This window comes from Chiloscyllium plagiosum, chromosome 38 (genome assembly GCF_004010195.1).
Source record: "Chiloscyllium plagiosum isolate BGI_BamShark_2017 chromosome 38, ASM401019v2, whole genome shotgun sequence".
Lineage (NCBI taxonomy): Eukaryota > Metazoa > Chordata > Chondrichthyes > Orectolobiformes > Hemiscylliidae > Chiloscyllium > Chiloscyllium plagiosum.
Window position 1 is genome coordinate 5,528,970 of NC_057747.1, and position 14,209 is coordinate 5,543,178.

At 43.5% G+C, this 14,209-nt stretch overlaps 1 protein-coding gene across 1 annotated transcript in view; it reads left to right on the plus strand.

Annotated features, from left to right (window-relative positions):
* Positions 1-13,837: 13,837 nt before the first annotated feature.
* The window catches only part of washc2c (WASH complex subunit 2C), a 39,589-nt gene continuing 39,217 nt past the window's right edge, over positions 13,838-14,209 (plus strand). The window contains exon 1 of the mRNA XM_043678610.1: positions 13,838-14,000. Within this exon, the coding sequence (XP_043534545.1) occupies positions 13,838-14,000 (163 nt within the window). The remainder of the gene's footprint in view (positions 14,001-14,209) is intronic.

A 14,209-nucleotide genomic window follows, 5' to 3' on the forward strand; every position in this document is an offset into this window, starting at 1 on the left:
GAAAGGAGATAAAGTGATGGCAGAAACCCAGGCCTACCTGTTTGTATGGGAATAGTAAATGATGGAACAAGGGCATTTTCACAGCAAGGGAAGAGGTTAGGTCTGAAATAGGCCAGCAAGCAAAAGGGTTCAAGTCACTGTAGGTCAGAGATAAAACAACATGAATCAGAATACAGGAGGGAGATAGAGTGCTTGGTGTCAGGGTGCAATGATAACAATCTCACTCTCGATGCCAGCAAAACAAAAGAATCAATCACCAACTTGAGGAAGAAAGGAGGAGGACACACTCTTTCTACATCAACAGACCTGAGGCGGAGAGGGTCAAGAGCATCAAGTTCCTATGAATAACAATCGGCCCTGCTTTTCCCTATAGCCGCGGAAGCATTTCTGTTTAAATTATATATCCAATTCCCTTTAATCAAGTAAGTGCTACTGCTTTAAAAAGTTTTAATGCAGACACTGACGTATTGCTCATTAGAATGCCACAGTCATCCCTCACAAAATAAGGCACACAAAAGGCATTGAGTAACTAACACCAATAATCATTAAACTAAGCAAAAATCAGGGATTACACTGGAATAATTTTTATACTTTTGAGGTGCTGCATGGATGCAAAACAACTTCCAGGCTCTGAGCCTCACCATTCTAATATTTTATTATCCAGGGAACAGGAGAATCGACATTTCGGGCATAAGCCCTTCTTCAGCCCTCATTCCTGAAGAAGGGCTTATGCCCGAAACGTCGATTCTCCTGTTCCCTGGATGCTGCCTGACCTGCTGCGCTTTTCCAGCAACACATTTTCAGCTCTGATCTCCAGCATCTGCAGACCTCACTTTCTCCTCTAATATTTTATTATGTTAATTTACCACCGGCATCTGACTGAACTTCATCTTTTTAGGTGCCTCTTTTTATTGAGGGCCAGAGAGGGATCGGCACCGTGAAAATGTTCCTCTCCAAGTGAAAGGGCAATTTTATAAATTTGTTCTGAGAGCGCGCAACAATGAAAAAGTTGTATTTGTTGACCGTTCTTCATTACCCTTGGAAGGGGAGGCTGGTAATACTCAAACAAATCTGTTTGAATACAAAGCTGTTGCCCAAGTGATTATTTTACTAAATTATGCTGTGTCCAAATCCTTTGGATCATCTGTACAGCAGCTTCAGCAGTGAAGACTTGAGAACGGTGGTAGGGGCAATGACTGACTGATCTTTGCCGTCAAAACAAAAATCAATCTCCCTCGATCCTAAAACATTCATTGACCCTGCCTCCATGCCCTGGAGAAGGTGGTTCCACACTATCTTCAGAAAAAGAAATTCTCATCTGTCTTGAATAAGAGACCACCTATTTTGAAACTGTGTTCCCTAGTTCTAGTCTCTTCCACAAGGAGAGTTTTCACCAAGTCCCTGCAGAATTGTGCCAAGTTGGAGGCTTGGGACTGGGATAAGGTGGGGGGAGAGGAATTGAGGAAACTGGTGAAATCCAAATTAATCCTGTGGGGTTGCAGTGTCCCAAGAGTTCCACAATTGACCCTAGTGTTCTTTTGAGAGGGGTGCACATTGGGAAAGCTAAATCACCTAGTGGTTCTATTTGAAAAGTGATTCCTGTTGAAAACCATACACAGAACATTATGTAGAAGCAGCATCAGGTGTCTCCTCACTACTGCTAATGTGAACTGTATGGTAGGGTTTGGTTACCAGTAATGCTCTGCCAATGACAATAGAACCCATAACTCCAGCGCAACTTCCAAAAGCGACTAAATTCTAAAGTTCTTAGTTGCCTGAAGTGTTTTGAGACATCATGAGTTCATTAAAGATACTATATAGTGCAAGTCTTCCTTTATAAAAATTTTTTTTGTTATATACTTTTGGGCATCACTGGCTAAGCCAGTGTTTATTGCCCGAGAAGCTGGCGGTGAGTCACCTTCTTGAACCACTCATTGGCACTCTTTCCCTTTATACCAGACCATTTTCATACCAGACCATTTTCATACCAGCCATCTAGTAACCACTGTTTGCAACTTTTATGAATGTTTATGCTTAGTTTACTCCCACTAGAAACTGCTGAAACACAGTTTGATACATTCATAGGGGTTTTTTTTGGAGGCGGGGGGGAAATTCTTGGGTTTTACCTGGTGATAGCAAGGGAACAGAAATATAATTCCATATCTGAATTAAAAACAAAATGGCAGAATAACCCAGCGGGTCTGTTAACATCAGTTTTCCTTTCACAGGTGCAATCAGGCCTGCAGAGTTTCTCCAGGTCTTGCTGCTTTTACTTTAGATCGGCATCATCCACAGTATTTTGCATTATTTTAGTTCCACTTTAGGATGGTTTGGGGCTTGGAGGGAAAACTCCAGGTATTCCCTTGCCGTTGTCCTTGCACTTTTGAGTGGTAGAGGTCATGGGTTTGGGACGCACTGTCGCAGGAGGTTTGGCAAGTTGTTGCAGTACATCATGCGAATGGTGCACATTACTGCCATTATTCATCAACATCAGGAAAGGAGAGAAAGCCGCAGAGATTCAAAGAAAAACCATGGGTGTGTTAAGCTAGTTTATGGCCATAATTAACAATTTCCACTTGGATAGACGGACAGGATGACTTGAGGTTGAACTCAGTGAAGACAAAATCATTCTCCTCCCACCTCAATCACCCTACCAGTGGTCTCCATTCACCTTGGGTTCCAACAGATGTTCAACTCGCTCATTTGTTTCTTCATCTTCAGAGTCAGAGTTTCCAGCTTTTATGTCCAGCTGCTCGAAGGCAGAGTCCAGCACACTCAGGCCATGGTGCACAGCTTCTTGAATCTTGGGGATCAGCTCAGCCTCCTTCTGCTCTCTTGTTTTCTCCTGCACAAAACAAACATAATAACCAAAATTTTAGGAGTGCAGTGAGCACGTGCTGCTTTACCAAAAATCACCATTCTAAAGCATGCAACTACCCACCTACACAGCAGTTTAATATCTCACGTTACCATATGACAAAGAAACTCAACTGGGCTCGCCACAAACAGTGGCTACAAGAGTATGTGCGAGGCTTGAATTACTGCGACGAGTAATTCACCACCTCACTCCAAAGAGCTTGTCCACAAGGCATAGGTCAGGAGTGTGATGGAATATTCTCCGCTTGCCTGGATGGGTGCAGCACCAATAACATGAAGTCGGATAAAGCAGACCACTTGATTGGCACCACATGCATTAGCATCCATTCTGCCCACATTCAGTCGCAGCAAGTGTGTACTATCTACAAGGTGCACTCCTGAAATTCACCAAAAATCCTTAGACAGCACCTTCCAAACCCACATCCATTTCCACCTAGAAAGGCAAGGGCAGCAGATACATGGGAACACCACCACATGCAAGTTCCCCTTCAAGGCACTTACATCCTGCCTTGGAAATATATTGTCATTTTTTCGCTGGGTCAAAGTCATGGAATTCAGTTCCAAATGGCATTCTGGGGCAACCCACAGCAGATGGACTACAGCAGATCGAGAAGGCAGTTCACCACCACCTTCTCAAGGCAACTCGACACAGGCAATAAATGCTGGCCAGCCAAAGCCACCCACATCCCAGGAATGAATAAAAAATTGCTAACAATAACACCTAAAGTTTGCCCGCATTTCAGTATAAACAATTCTCAAATTTACCTTTTTGTACGTCAAACGCAGGTTTTGTATATTTCAGAGTTAAAAAGACCCATACCTGCAACTATTCCAGTAAGAAGGTCACAACACAGCCAACCAGAATAGGAACCCTGAATGATTGATCTCAACTACCCCTAGGCTAGGTGCAACAGTGGATAACTGCAGTAGTTTATGACTGTGTTGGCTCAGGTCAGACAATCTAATACACAGTGAACACTAAGAGCTAATAGCCCAAAACTAAAAATTGAAAAAAGTTAGAACCAAACAATTTATTCAAAAAGTCTTAAATTATTCAGTACTCGCGCAAAGTATGAAGATCCCAGCCTGGTTAAATCATCCAGTTACATACCGGCTCAACTGGTTTCCCTCCGCTCTCTGGCTTAGCTGCTTCTTCCACTTCTTCATCATATACTCTCTGAAACAGCAAACAACCACAGCATTTGCTTCTATATTTCAGTGCAAGCAATGAAAAAGGAACAAAATGGAGAGCACCTAAAAAAATCAAATGATACTCATTAACCATCAGCTAATACTGCCAAGGGATATGCTAAGTGCTGATTCAATTCCTGAGAGGCTGTACAGCACAAACAAGCATGGACAGTGTTATCCAGATTCGATTAAAAGCTTCCTGTTTGTCTGCAGACAGACTTGAAGTCTCTGCACCACAATGAATGTAGGCAGTTTCTAATGGGAGTAGGCTAAACATAAAGCTATGCATAATCTGCAAACAGTGGATGCTAGATAGCTGGTAAGAAAATGGACCACTGGTGTTGTCAAGGAAATGCCAGCCAATGAGAATTTGAAAGTGAAGAAAATTGCGGAGGCATAGTAGAGGGGGCTTTGCTCAGCCTCTTACTGAGCTGCAAGCACTTAAGTGATCAACAATGACCAAGGCTGCTCCAGGGAATTGCATTATCAAACCATCAATGAGTTAAGCACAAAATAGTTAGCCATTTCTCCCAGGACGTGCTTTATCAATTAATCAAACAATTTAGGCTCACATGGAGTCTCTAACAAGCTGAGCTGACAAACATTTATTCCTGACCGTGACCATAACCAATTAAGAACTTCTGAAATAAAAACAGAAAATGCTAAAAATACTCAGGTCAGCCAGCATCTGTGGAGCAAGACAGAATTAACATTTCAGGTTATTACTGTTCAATCAGATCTCCTGGATCATCTTATAATGTTGCCATTAATTTCTGAGCCCAATCATTTACATTGCACAAATAAATTGGTACTGTGTCACTTCAGTAGAGTGCCCGAGCATTGCTGTTTATGCTAACAATGGCAAGCTTTGTTTTTAAGCTATTCACCCAGCTCTTCCATCAAAACACTATTATAGAACAGTTAACTGTCATGTGCCTATTGCAAATGACTGCCTGATTTTGAAATTTATTAGTGCCTGCAGTAATGAGTGGTGGTTATTTTAGTGCTTGTAAAGTAAAAGAAACCTGAAAGTGCCCCCTATACTCACATTTTCAATGAACTGAATGTTTGAGAGCATCAGGAAATCATTGAAAACATTGTGCAGGCGGGAATCTGTGGCCTTCGTGCGCTGGATCAAGCTGTCGAGCTGTTTCTCAATCTCATGCGTGCGGGATAACATCTGCTGAGAGAAATCTTGCAGAAACAGAAGCAACTGTTGGCAGAAAACAGTCACCATTTACCTGGATGAATTAATGCCGAGTCACCAAGACAGTGTAAAGTATTAAAATGGCTCATACCAGAAAATAACTTAATGAAGTTAATCTGTTCAACTAACTGGTTACTGTTACAGCCAAACTGTGGGCTTGGAACGCAGCTGGCTGCTTCCCCTCCCCAAAACTAGAGTTGTAGCTCCCTTTGTTTAACCACAATTCAATGGCGCCCAGTGAGGGACAAAACAGCAACAGTAGTTTGGGCCAAATGATCAAATGGCACCCACTAATAGCCTGCCCAACACAGTAATTATGTAGTGTGGTTCTTTGCCTCCCTACATCATGAGCCAATGCTTGCTGCATTCAGTTGCACTGCAGCCAATAGTTCGACGGCATCTCATCCCAAAAACATTTTGTCATGCAAAAACTAAGACAATCGATCGGTCATCAATTTTGGAAAGCATCACGCGAATTCAAATCCAAGGGCCTCATTTGTTCTCCAGGAGCTGTCATAGCTGCTAACCAATTCTAACCAACAGTTACCCTTCTTGTGGATTACTAAAAGGCTTCATTCTTGAATTTTCAGTAAAAATGCTGAACAAAGACTCTAGCCAAGCCAGCTAACTATGCACTAGGAATCAGCTTAGGGTATGGAACAAATGACCCTTTAAATCACTGAATTCAGAGGTACAATTCTCAGATGTGCAAAACTGAGACAACTTTAGCAAGAAAATTAGGATACCAGGAACTATTTCATGGGTTGGTTTGTAAATGGTACACGGAGTGTTAGATTATATTCAGATAGTGGGGCATTATCTGGGGATTCTCTTGTGCTCCTTCCCATCAACGGAAACAGACAAATTGTGGTTAGAGATACTTCTATTTTATCTGTTCATAGAATGCTGGCAAAGATGCTGGCCCATCCTGCAGTGCCATCATTCTTTGCCAATTCCTAACTGCCTTTGTGGTGGTAAGGTACCTTCTCGAACTACTGCAGTCCACGTGGTGCAGGGACACCCAGAATGCTGTCAGAAATGGAACTCCAGCATTTTGACCTAGTGACCATGAAAGAACTGTGACATTTTTCAAAGTCAGGATGTTGAGTGACTTGAAGAGAAACTTATGGATTGTGGAGTTCCTATCGTCCCGCTGTCCTTGTCTTTCTAAGTGAGCTTGCAACACATATCTCAGCACACTTTTAATTTGCAAAGGTTAGGCTTCAATTATTTCCACATGAACACAAGTTCATTCTAACATTAGCCTAGACTATAGCAAGCCAGATCAAAATAAACAAACCAGAATGCCAGTTTACCAAACTGGGACAACTGCTGCTTAATTTTACTGATTGACAACAGTGTTGTGAAAGAGGTGCATTTTCAGGCAGTGTGTCAATCTGGCAAGGATCAGCACAAGACAACCGCAATCTTGAATTCTCAATTTCTCAGAAGAGGCAGGATCACGGTTAGCTTGCACTACTTGTCGAACTTGGAAGCACATCCGCCTGTCCTGACAAAACAGTAAGGCATTGCACCACATGCCTCCATAAAGTACTAAGGCACAAGAACAATGTTACCTTGAAACTGTAAGGCTGTGCAACAAGTGGCAATGTACAGTGCAGGGGAAGACAGGCTGCAGGGGGAAGCATCTACACACAAGCTGCAGTCCTTCAAAAATGCAGACGTGTGTAGCAATTTTAAACAGATAAGGACAGATATTAAGCCAAGATGTTCACTCAAACATTCCCTTCGAAGAAGCAAAAAAATCACAGAAGGAAAATGAAAGAAAACAAATAGTCGATGATTGTTGCAACATCATAGGACTAATGCAGCCAAAGAAACAGACACAGGAGCTATGCTCACTTTACTACAACTAACTTAAGATTATACTTACTCCAGCATCTGCACCAAGGGACCAGCTCCCACTGGCTTTATGGATTTCTTCGAGTGTCCATGGCCGCTCCCAGACAAGCTCAGTCTCCCAACCGTCCTGTCTAAGAGCTCCGTTAACGGAGGGCCCGTTCATCTATCATAGGAGAACAAGTCGTTAACAGAATGTGCGCACACAGAAACAGTTAGAAGGCAATAACATAAAACAGCATGTGACAGGGTAAAACTAAACCATTACTGTCTCCTAAATTAACAGTCACGCTGCTCTTATGTCTTTTATGAAGTAGATCAGTACCACTATTTACTTTAACCACACTGAAAAATCTACTCCTAGTTAAACCATCAGTGACACCACACAAGAGGAAATATTTGCAACAGAATTTTGTAACAGTTGCCCAGAGCTTTTAAAAACGTTGTCAGACGTAAATCATTAACCATCTTCTGACTGGCTACAATTGTAACTTTTCAGTCTCTGATATTAATGTTGTTTTCCAATGAGCTTGCAAATAAAGCGATCCCTCCTTGAGGTTAAAGCAGACAGTAGCCTTAAATGAAGTAAATGGTAAGGTAGAGCCACATGAACGCAGGAAAGACAGAATGGACACTTAACCAGAAATGAGGAGTTTAATCTAAGGTGCCATCACTATTTTATATTCACAACTTCTTATGAACATTGAGAGATGATTCAGCCAACTGTATCTAGAGTATTTGTGAATTAAAATCAGTTGGCAATAACCTATTACTTGAGACAGTAAAAAAGCATTGTAGGTCTACCAGCAGCAATTCACCACCACCTTAAGGGCAACTGGGGACAGGCAATAATCACTAGATCAGTCAATGATGCCCACATCCTCTGATTGAATAAATCAAATCATGAGATGCTTTTACTGCAATGTTAATAGACAAAAATTGATTCTGTCCAGCAAGGAAATATTGAAACAGGAGACTCAAAAGTCACAATTTTAGGGAGAAAAGAGAGATAGAGAAATGGAGAGGTTTATGGATGGGATTGAGTGTACCTCTGACCTAGGCAGCTGGAGGCAAATCACTGGTGTTGAAAAAAGAATCAGATGTAATAAAAGGCCAGAACTGGAGAAGCACAGAAGTTTGAAATATGTATACAGAAACTTACAGAGGAAGATCAAAGTAATGGGTGGAGTACATTGTAAACAAGGGTGCGAGTTTTAAAATCTAGACATTGCTGTAACAGGAGCCAGTGTCAGACAGTGGAATGCTGACTGAACAGGACATGGACAGAGTTTTGAATGAGCTCAAGTTTACAGAGAAAGTGGGACGAGGGCAAATTAAAGTTGAGTCAGTCAAGCTGATGGCAGCAACAACACTGAATAAACATATCAGCCAACATATGTCCAATAATTCTGAAACGCTAGACAACAAATACTTTTTACATTGAAGATCTCAAGCAATTTCAAAGATGGCTTGAACAACCTTCTCTCTCCTCTCCTAATTTCAGTGTTTTCAACCTTTCCCTGTACCCACATGGACTAACACCAAGGGCACTATCAATGTTCGCCTACCGCTCAATAGCCAGCCAATCATTCCAAGGGTCCTACCAGTCAGTGTGCGCATAACAACCTAAAATGTGTTGGAGTGGTGGATGTATTTACCACTGAACAGAAGTTAAGGGATAGAACTTTACTGATCAGTAACAGGTGCTTAAAATCTCCAACACTGAAATGTCAAACTGTGAAATTAACAGCAGTGGGAAATGAAAGAGTTACCGAAGTGCCAACATCAAATACTCCTGAATCAAATCTAACAACAGCTAAATTCTGAATAAATCACTCTACATCATCATAGAAGATCATCACACCAGCATATACCCCTTTCTCCCATTCACCTACCACATTTGTTGCTGGAAGGAAATTGAGAATGCTTTGGGGCCAATTATTCCATACCCACTTTTGTAATCAAAGCTCAGAGCCTATGCTTACATGTGTGAATTCATACTGGGCCTGAATGCCAGAGTCTCTCTTGTACCACTGCACAGAAACACTCACTGGTTTACCTCGAAAATTTAATTGCTGTTCACCCCCATTTCAGGTTAATTGCTAAAATTTGAATCTAATAGAACTGGGAATCACTTGTGGATCAGAAGTTGCCAAAATTCCAGTTAAAGACAAAAAACATTTATTCCTACCAAGACTACTTTCGGGTCTGCCTCACAGCACCACAACAACGTAATTACCACAACAATGTCTACCTGCATACTGGCTGCATCCAAAATAACCAACATTATCCAACTGTTGTTACAAACCAGATCAATCCTTATTGAGCAGACACCCAGGAAAAAATATTTTCCAATCAAATTTGGACATCCTTCCAATCTTAGCTTGGTGAATAAGGTGAGTGCACTGACAACTTAAAGGTAACCCCAACTTGGAGACACAAATATCCAAAACCAGACAGATATGACAAACAAATTGGGGGAGGGGAGAGATCATGTGGTGATACAAAAAGGAGTCGGGGTCAAACAGAGGTCATCTATCCTCAAATCTGAATGGGATGCAAACAGATCCCCTATCGTTCACTCATCTCCCAAAGGGGGAAAAAGGGGCAAATCAGAGAGACGCAACTGAAAAATGACAACAATGGGCGTAAATAGGAACTTCCTTACCATTCTCCTTAAATCACTGAAATTGATTGGGGATGGAGAAAAAGAGCCCCCGCTCCCTCAACCGCCCAGACCCGTCGCTTCCCCATCCCAGAACCTCCAGGCCCCACACCTCGCTCACTTCCTTACTTCCCAGAGGCACAGGCCCCCAGCTCGCTCACTCACCAGTCCTCTACTCCCTCACCCCCAGAGGCCCTCCTACCTTCACTCCCTCACCCCCACAGGCCCTCCTACCTTCACTCCCTCACCTCGCCACCGGCGAGACTGAGTTTCCGGCTCCCGTCGGTCTCCCGGCCAGTGCGCAGCCGCAGCTGAAGCGTCACATGACCCCAGGCGCACGTGATCTCCCGAGGTGGGCGGGAATTTGGGTCCGGCCCGGCACGGACCCGCCCCTCGCATGATGACGGCCAATCAGGGTGCGAGGTGCATTCGCGGGGTCAACGACAACTGGCGGCGCGAGGCGATGGCGCAGCGGGGAAGGTGAGTGAGTTTGAAATGCGGTCTCGAGCCCGCGAGGCAGCTTTACTGCTGTTGACCATGGAGCTGCTACTGGTTGTAATAAACCTGTTGGACAATTTAAAACGTCCACAAAAGGGAACTGAATGGGCTGTCTGTCTTATAAAGTAAACAAACTGCACGTTATTCTACACAACCACATAATGAAGGAGCAGAGCTCCGAAAGCTAGTGCTTCCAAATAAACCTGGTGGACTATAATCTGGTGTTGTGTGATTTTTAACTAAGTATACCCCAGTCCAACACTGGCGTCTCTAAATCAAAACTGCAGATGCTGGAATCCAAAGTAGACCAGCAGGAGGCTGGAAGAACATAGCAAGCCAGACAAATCCCAGATGTGCACCTATTTTGAACATTCCACTCACAAGCATCCCAGATGTCCATCTATTTTTGAACAATGTCCCTCCGTCATCCAGACAGTCCTCCACCGCACCACCTTCATTCCCCATTCCACTGCTCTTAACCTCCCCTCCCCAAACACAATAAAGACAAGGTCCCCCTTGTCCTCACCTACCACCCCACCAGCCTCTGAATCCAACGCATCATCCTCAAACACTTCTGCCAAGTCCAACTAGACATCACCACCAAGAACATCTTTCCCTCCCCACCCCCTCTGCCTTATGCAAGGACCATTCCCTCCGACAGTCATCGGTTCACACCACCCCTGCAACCAGAAAACATGCAAAACCTGCTGATACAGCACCCCCCGTCACCTCCAGCCAGGGCCCTAAACAGTTCTTCCAGGTGAGACAGAGGTTCACCTGCCTCTCTTCCAACCTAGTTTACTGCATTAGGTGCTCCCGATGTGGTCTTAGAGTCATAGAGATGTACAGCATGGAAACAGACCCTTTGGTCCAACTCGTCTACGCCGGCCAGTTATCCCAACCCAATCTAGTCCCACTTGCCAGCACCTGGCCCATATCCCTCCAAACCCTTCCTATTCATATACCCATCTAAATGCCTTTTAAATGTTGCAGCTGTACCAGCCTCCACCATTTCCTCTGGCAGTTCATTCCATATATGTACCACCCTCTGCGTGAAAAAGTTGCCCATTAGGTCCCTTTTTTTTCCCCCTCTCATCCTAAACCTGTGCTCTCTAGTTCTGGACTCCCCCAACCCAGGGAAAAGCTTTTGTCTATTTATCCTAGCCATGCTCCTCATAATTTTGTAAACCTCTGTAAAGTCATCCCTCAGCCTCTGACGCTCCAGTGAAAACAACCCCAGTATGTTCAGCCTCTCCCTATCGCTCAAATCCTCCAACCCTGGCAACATCCTTGTAAATCTTTTCTGAACCCTTTCAAGTTTCACAACATCTTTCCGATAGGAAGGATTCAGCAGAGAATTTTCTCCATCATTCCCAGTGACAATTTGATGTCATACTTGATCGAATGCAGCCTTGATGTCACAGGCAGTCAGTCTCACTGCACCTCTGAAATTCAGTCCTTTTGTCCATGTTTGAACTAAGGCTGTAATGTCAGAACCTGAATGGCCCAAACTGAGCAGTACTAAGTGGGTTATTACCAAGTAAATGCTGCTCGATGGTGCGGTTGATGATACTTTCCATCACTTTACTGATGATCAAGAGTAGACTGGTGGGGCGGGAATGGCAGGATTGGATTTGTCCTGCTGTCTCCCTGCAGGACTTATCTAGGTAATTTTCTACACATGTTGCAAATGATTCAATCTAATCTTTTGCACTGATGTACTAGGCTCTGCCATCGTGGAGGACTGAGATTAGATTAGATTAGATTTCCTACAGTGTGGAAACAGGCCTTTCGGCCCAACAAGTTCACACCGACCCTCCGAAGAGCAACCCATCCAAACCCATTCCCCTACATTTACCCCTGACTAATGCACCTAACACTACGGGCAATTTAGCATATCCAATTCACCTAACCTGCACATCTTTGTACTGTGGGAGGAAACCGGAGCACCCGGAGGAAACCCACGCAGACACGAGGAGAATGTACAGTTTCCACACAGACAGTTGCCTGAGGCGGGAATTGAACCTGGGTCCCTGGAGTTGTGAGGCAGCAGTGCTAACCAGATACTTGTGGAACGTCCTCCTCCTCCTCCTCCAGTGAGCTGTTATCATCCACAACTGGATGTGCCAGGGCTACAGGGCTTAAATCTAATACAGTGCAGTTATTTATCTATCTAATCTTAGCCAGAGCATCACTTGCCATGGCTTCTCCTGCACCGTTATCTCTGGTGTTTCTGAAGGTTTTTTCTTAGCCTTTTTCCTATTTCTAACATGTTGCCCCTTTTGAAATAATCTGAACATGCAACTTTAATTTTTGCATGTACATTGACACCAACCTCTCCTTCATCACTCACTTTCTTGGTTGTCCAAAATTATCAGACTGCTTATCTGATATCTAGCACTGGATGAGCAAGAGATTTCCTCCAATTAAATATTGTAAAGACTGAAACTGTTGCCTTTGATTCCTGCTCCAAATCCATTCCCTGATACAGACCCCATTCACGTTGGTGTCATATTAGATCTCAAGATGAGTTTGTGACTGCACATTCAGGCCATCACTAAGATCACCTTTTTGCATCATCGTCCAACTCCACGCCTGCCAACTCATCTACTGCTGAAATTTTTTCCCAAGGCTTTAATGCTACTAGGCTTGTCTATTCTAATACATTCCTATAATGAAAACAGAAAGTGCTGTTCAGGCTTAGATGCATCTATGGAGAGAGAAAAAGAGTTCATATTTTGATTCCAGCATGACTTCTTAAGAACTGAAGGGTTGCCTGAAAAGTGAAATGGTAGAAAAGAGCGGAAGAGAAGCAAGTGGAACAGATGGTCAAGCCAAAGCAAAGCAAGTGCTGGTGATGGTGGAGAAGAGACCTGCTGACTTTCTCCATCTCTTGCTGTTTTGATTTCAGATCTCCAGCATCCTCAGTACTTTGTTATTATTCTAATACATTCCTAGCTGGACTACCACATTCTAGCCTTGATACCTAAAACATGAGAATATAAGAAGTAGGAGCTGGAGTACACCATTTTTCCCTTTGTAACTGCTCTGCCATGCAATAAGGTCATGCTTGACTTTTTACCTTAGTCTACCTCCCTGCACATATCATATTCCTCAATTCCCTTAATAATCAAAAATTGCAGTATCTCTTGAATATACTCAACAGCTGACTTGCCACAGCTCTCTAGGGTGGAGAACTCCAAAGATTTACAACGCTTGAGATTGAGTAAAGAAATTTCTCCCTAATTCAGTCATGGCCAACCCCTTATTCTGGAACTGTGATTCCATGTTTTTTTTATTCCTCTGCCAATAGAATTGTGTTCTTATCATCTATGTTTTCAAGTTAATTAAGATTTTACGTATTTCAATGGATTCTTCCAGACTCTGGGGAATATAGGAAAGATTTGCAAATCAGAACAAGAACTTCAAAGCAGAGGCACCACCCAACTAAGAGTCAACTGCTACCACAAAGCACGAGGAATAGGCAACCCGATGTGAGAAAAGAGCACCCCCCTCGACACGAAACACGGACAGACAAAATGCAAGTAAAGCAAGCAACCAAGAAGACTATCGCCCTGACAAGCATGCAGGAACAGGAGAAGAACACCCACACCCCCCCAAGCCCCACACCACCACCCAACACCACCATGACCGATGGAACACCACAACACCCCACCCACACCATCCCACAATCTGGCTATCGTTAGTAATAGTACATCACTAATTGCCCTGGAACTAAAGGGTCATCAAGACTAGAGAGCAATTAAGAGTCAGCCGCCCTTTGCTATGGGTTTGGAGTCCAAGTGAGCAGGCCAGATTTCTTCACTAAAGGACATTGATGAAACCAAGTGGGTGTAATGCAGTGATAGTGTCCCTATCTCTGAGCTAGGAAGCTTGTGTTCAAGATGCAC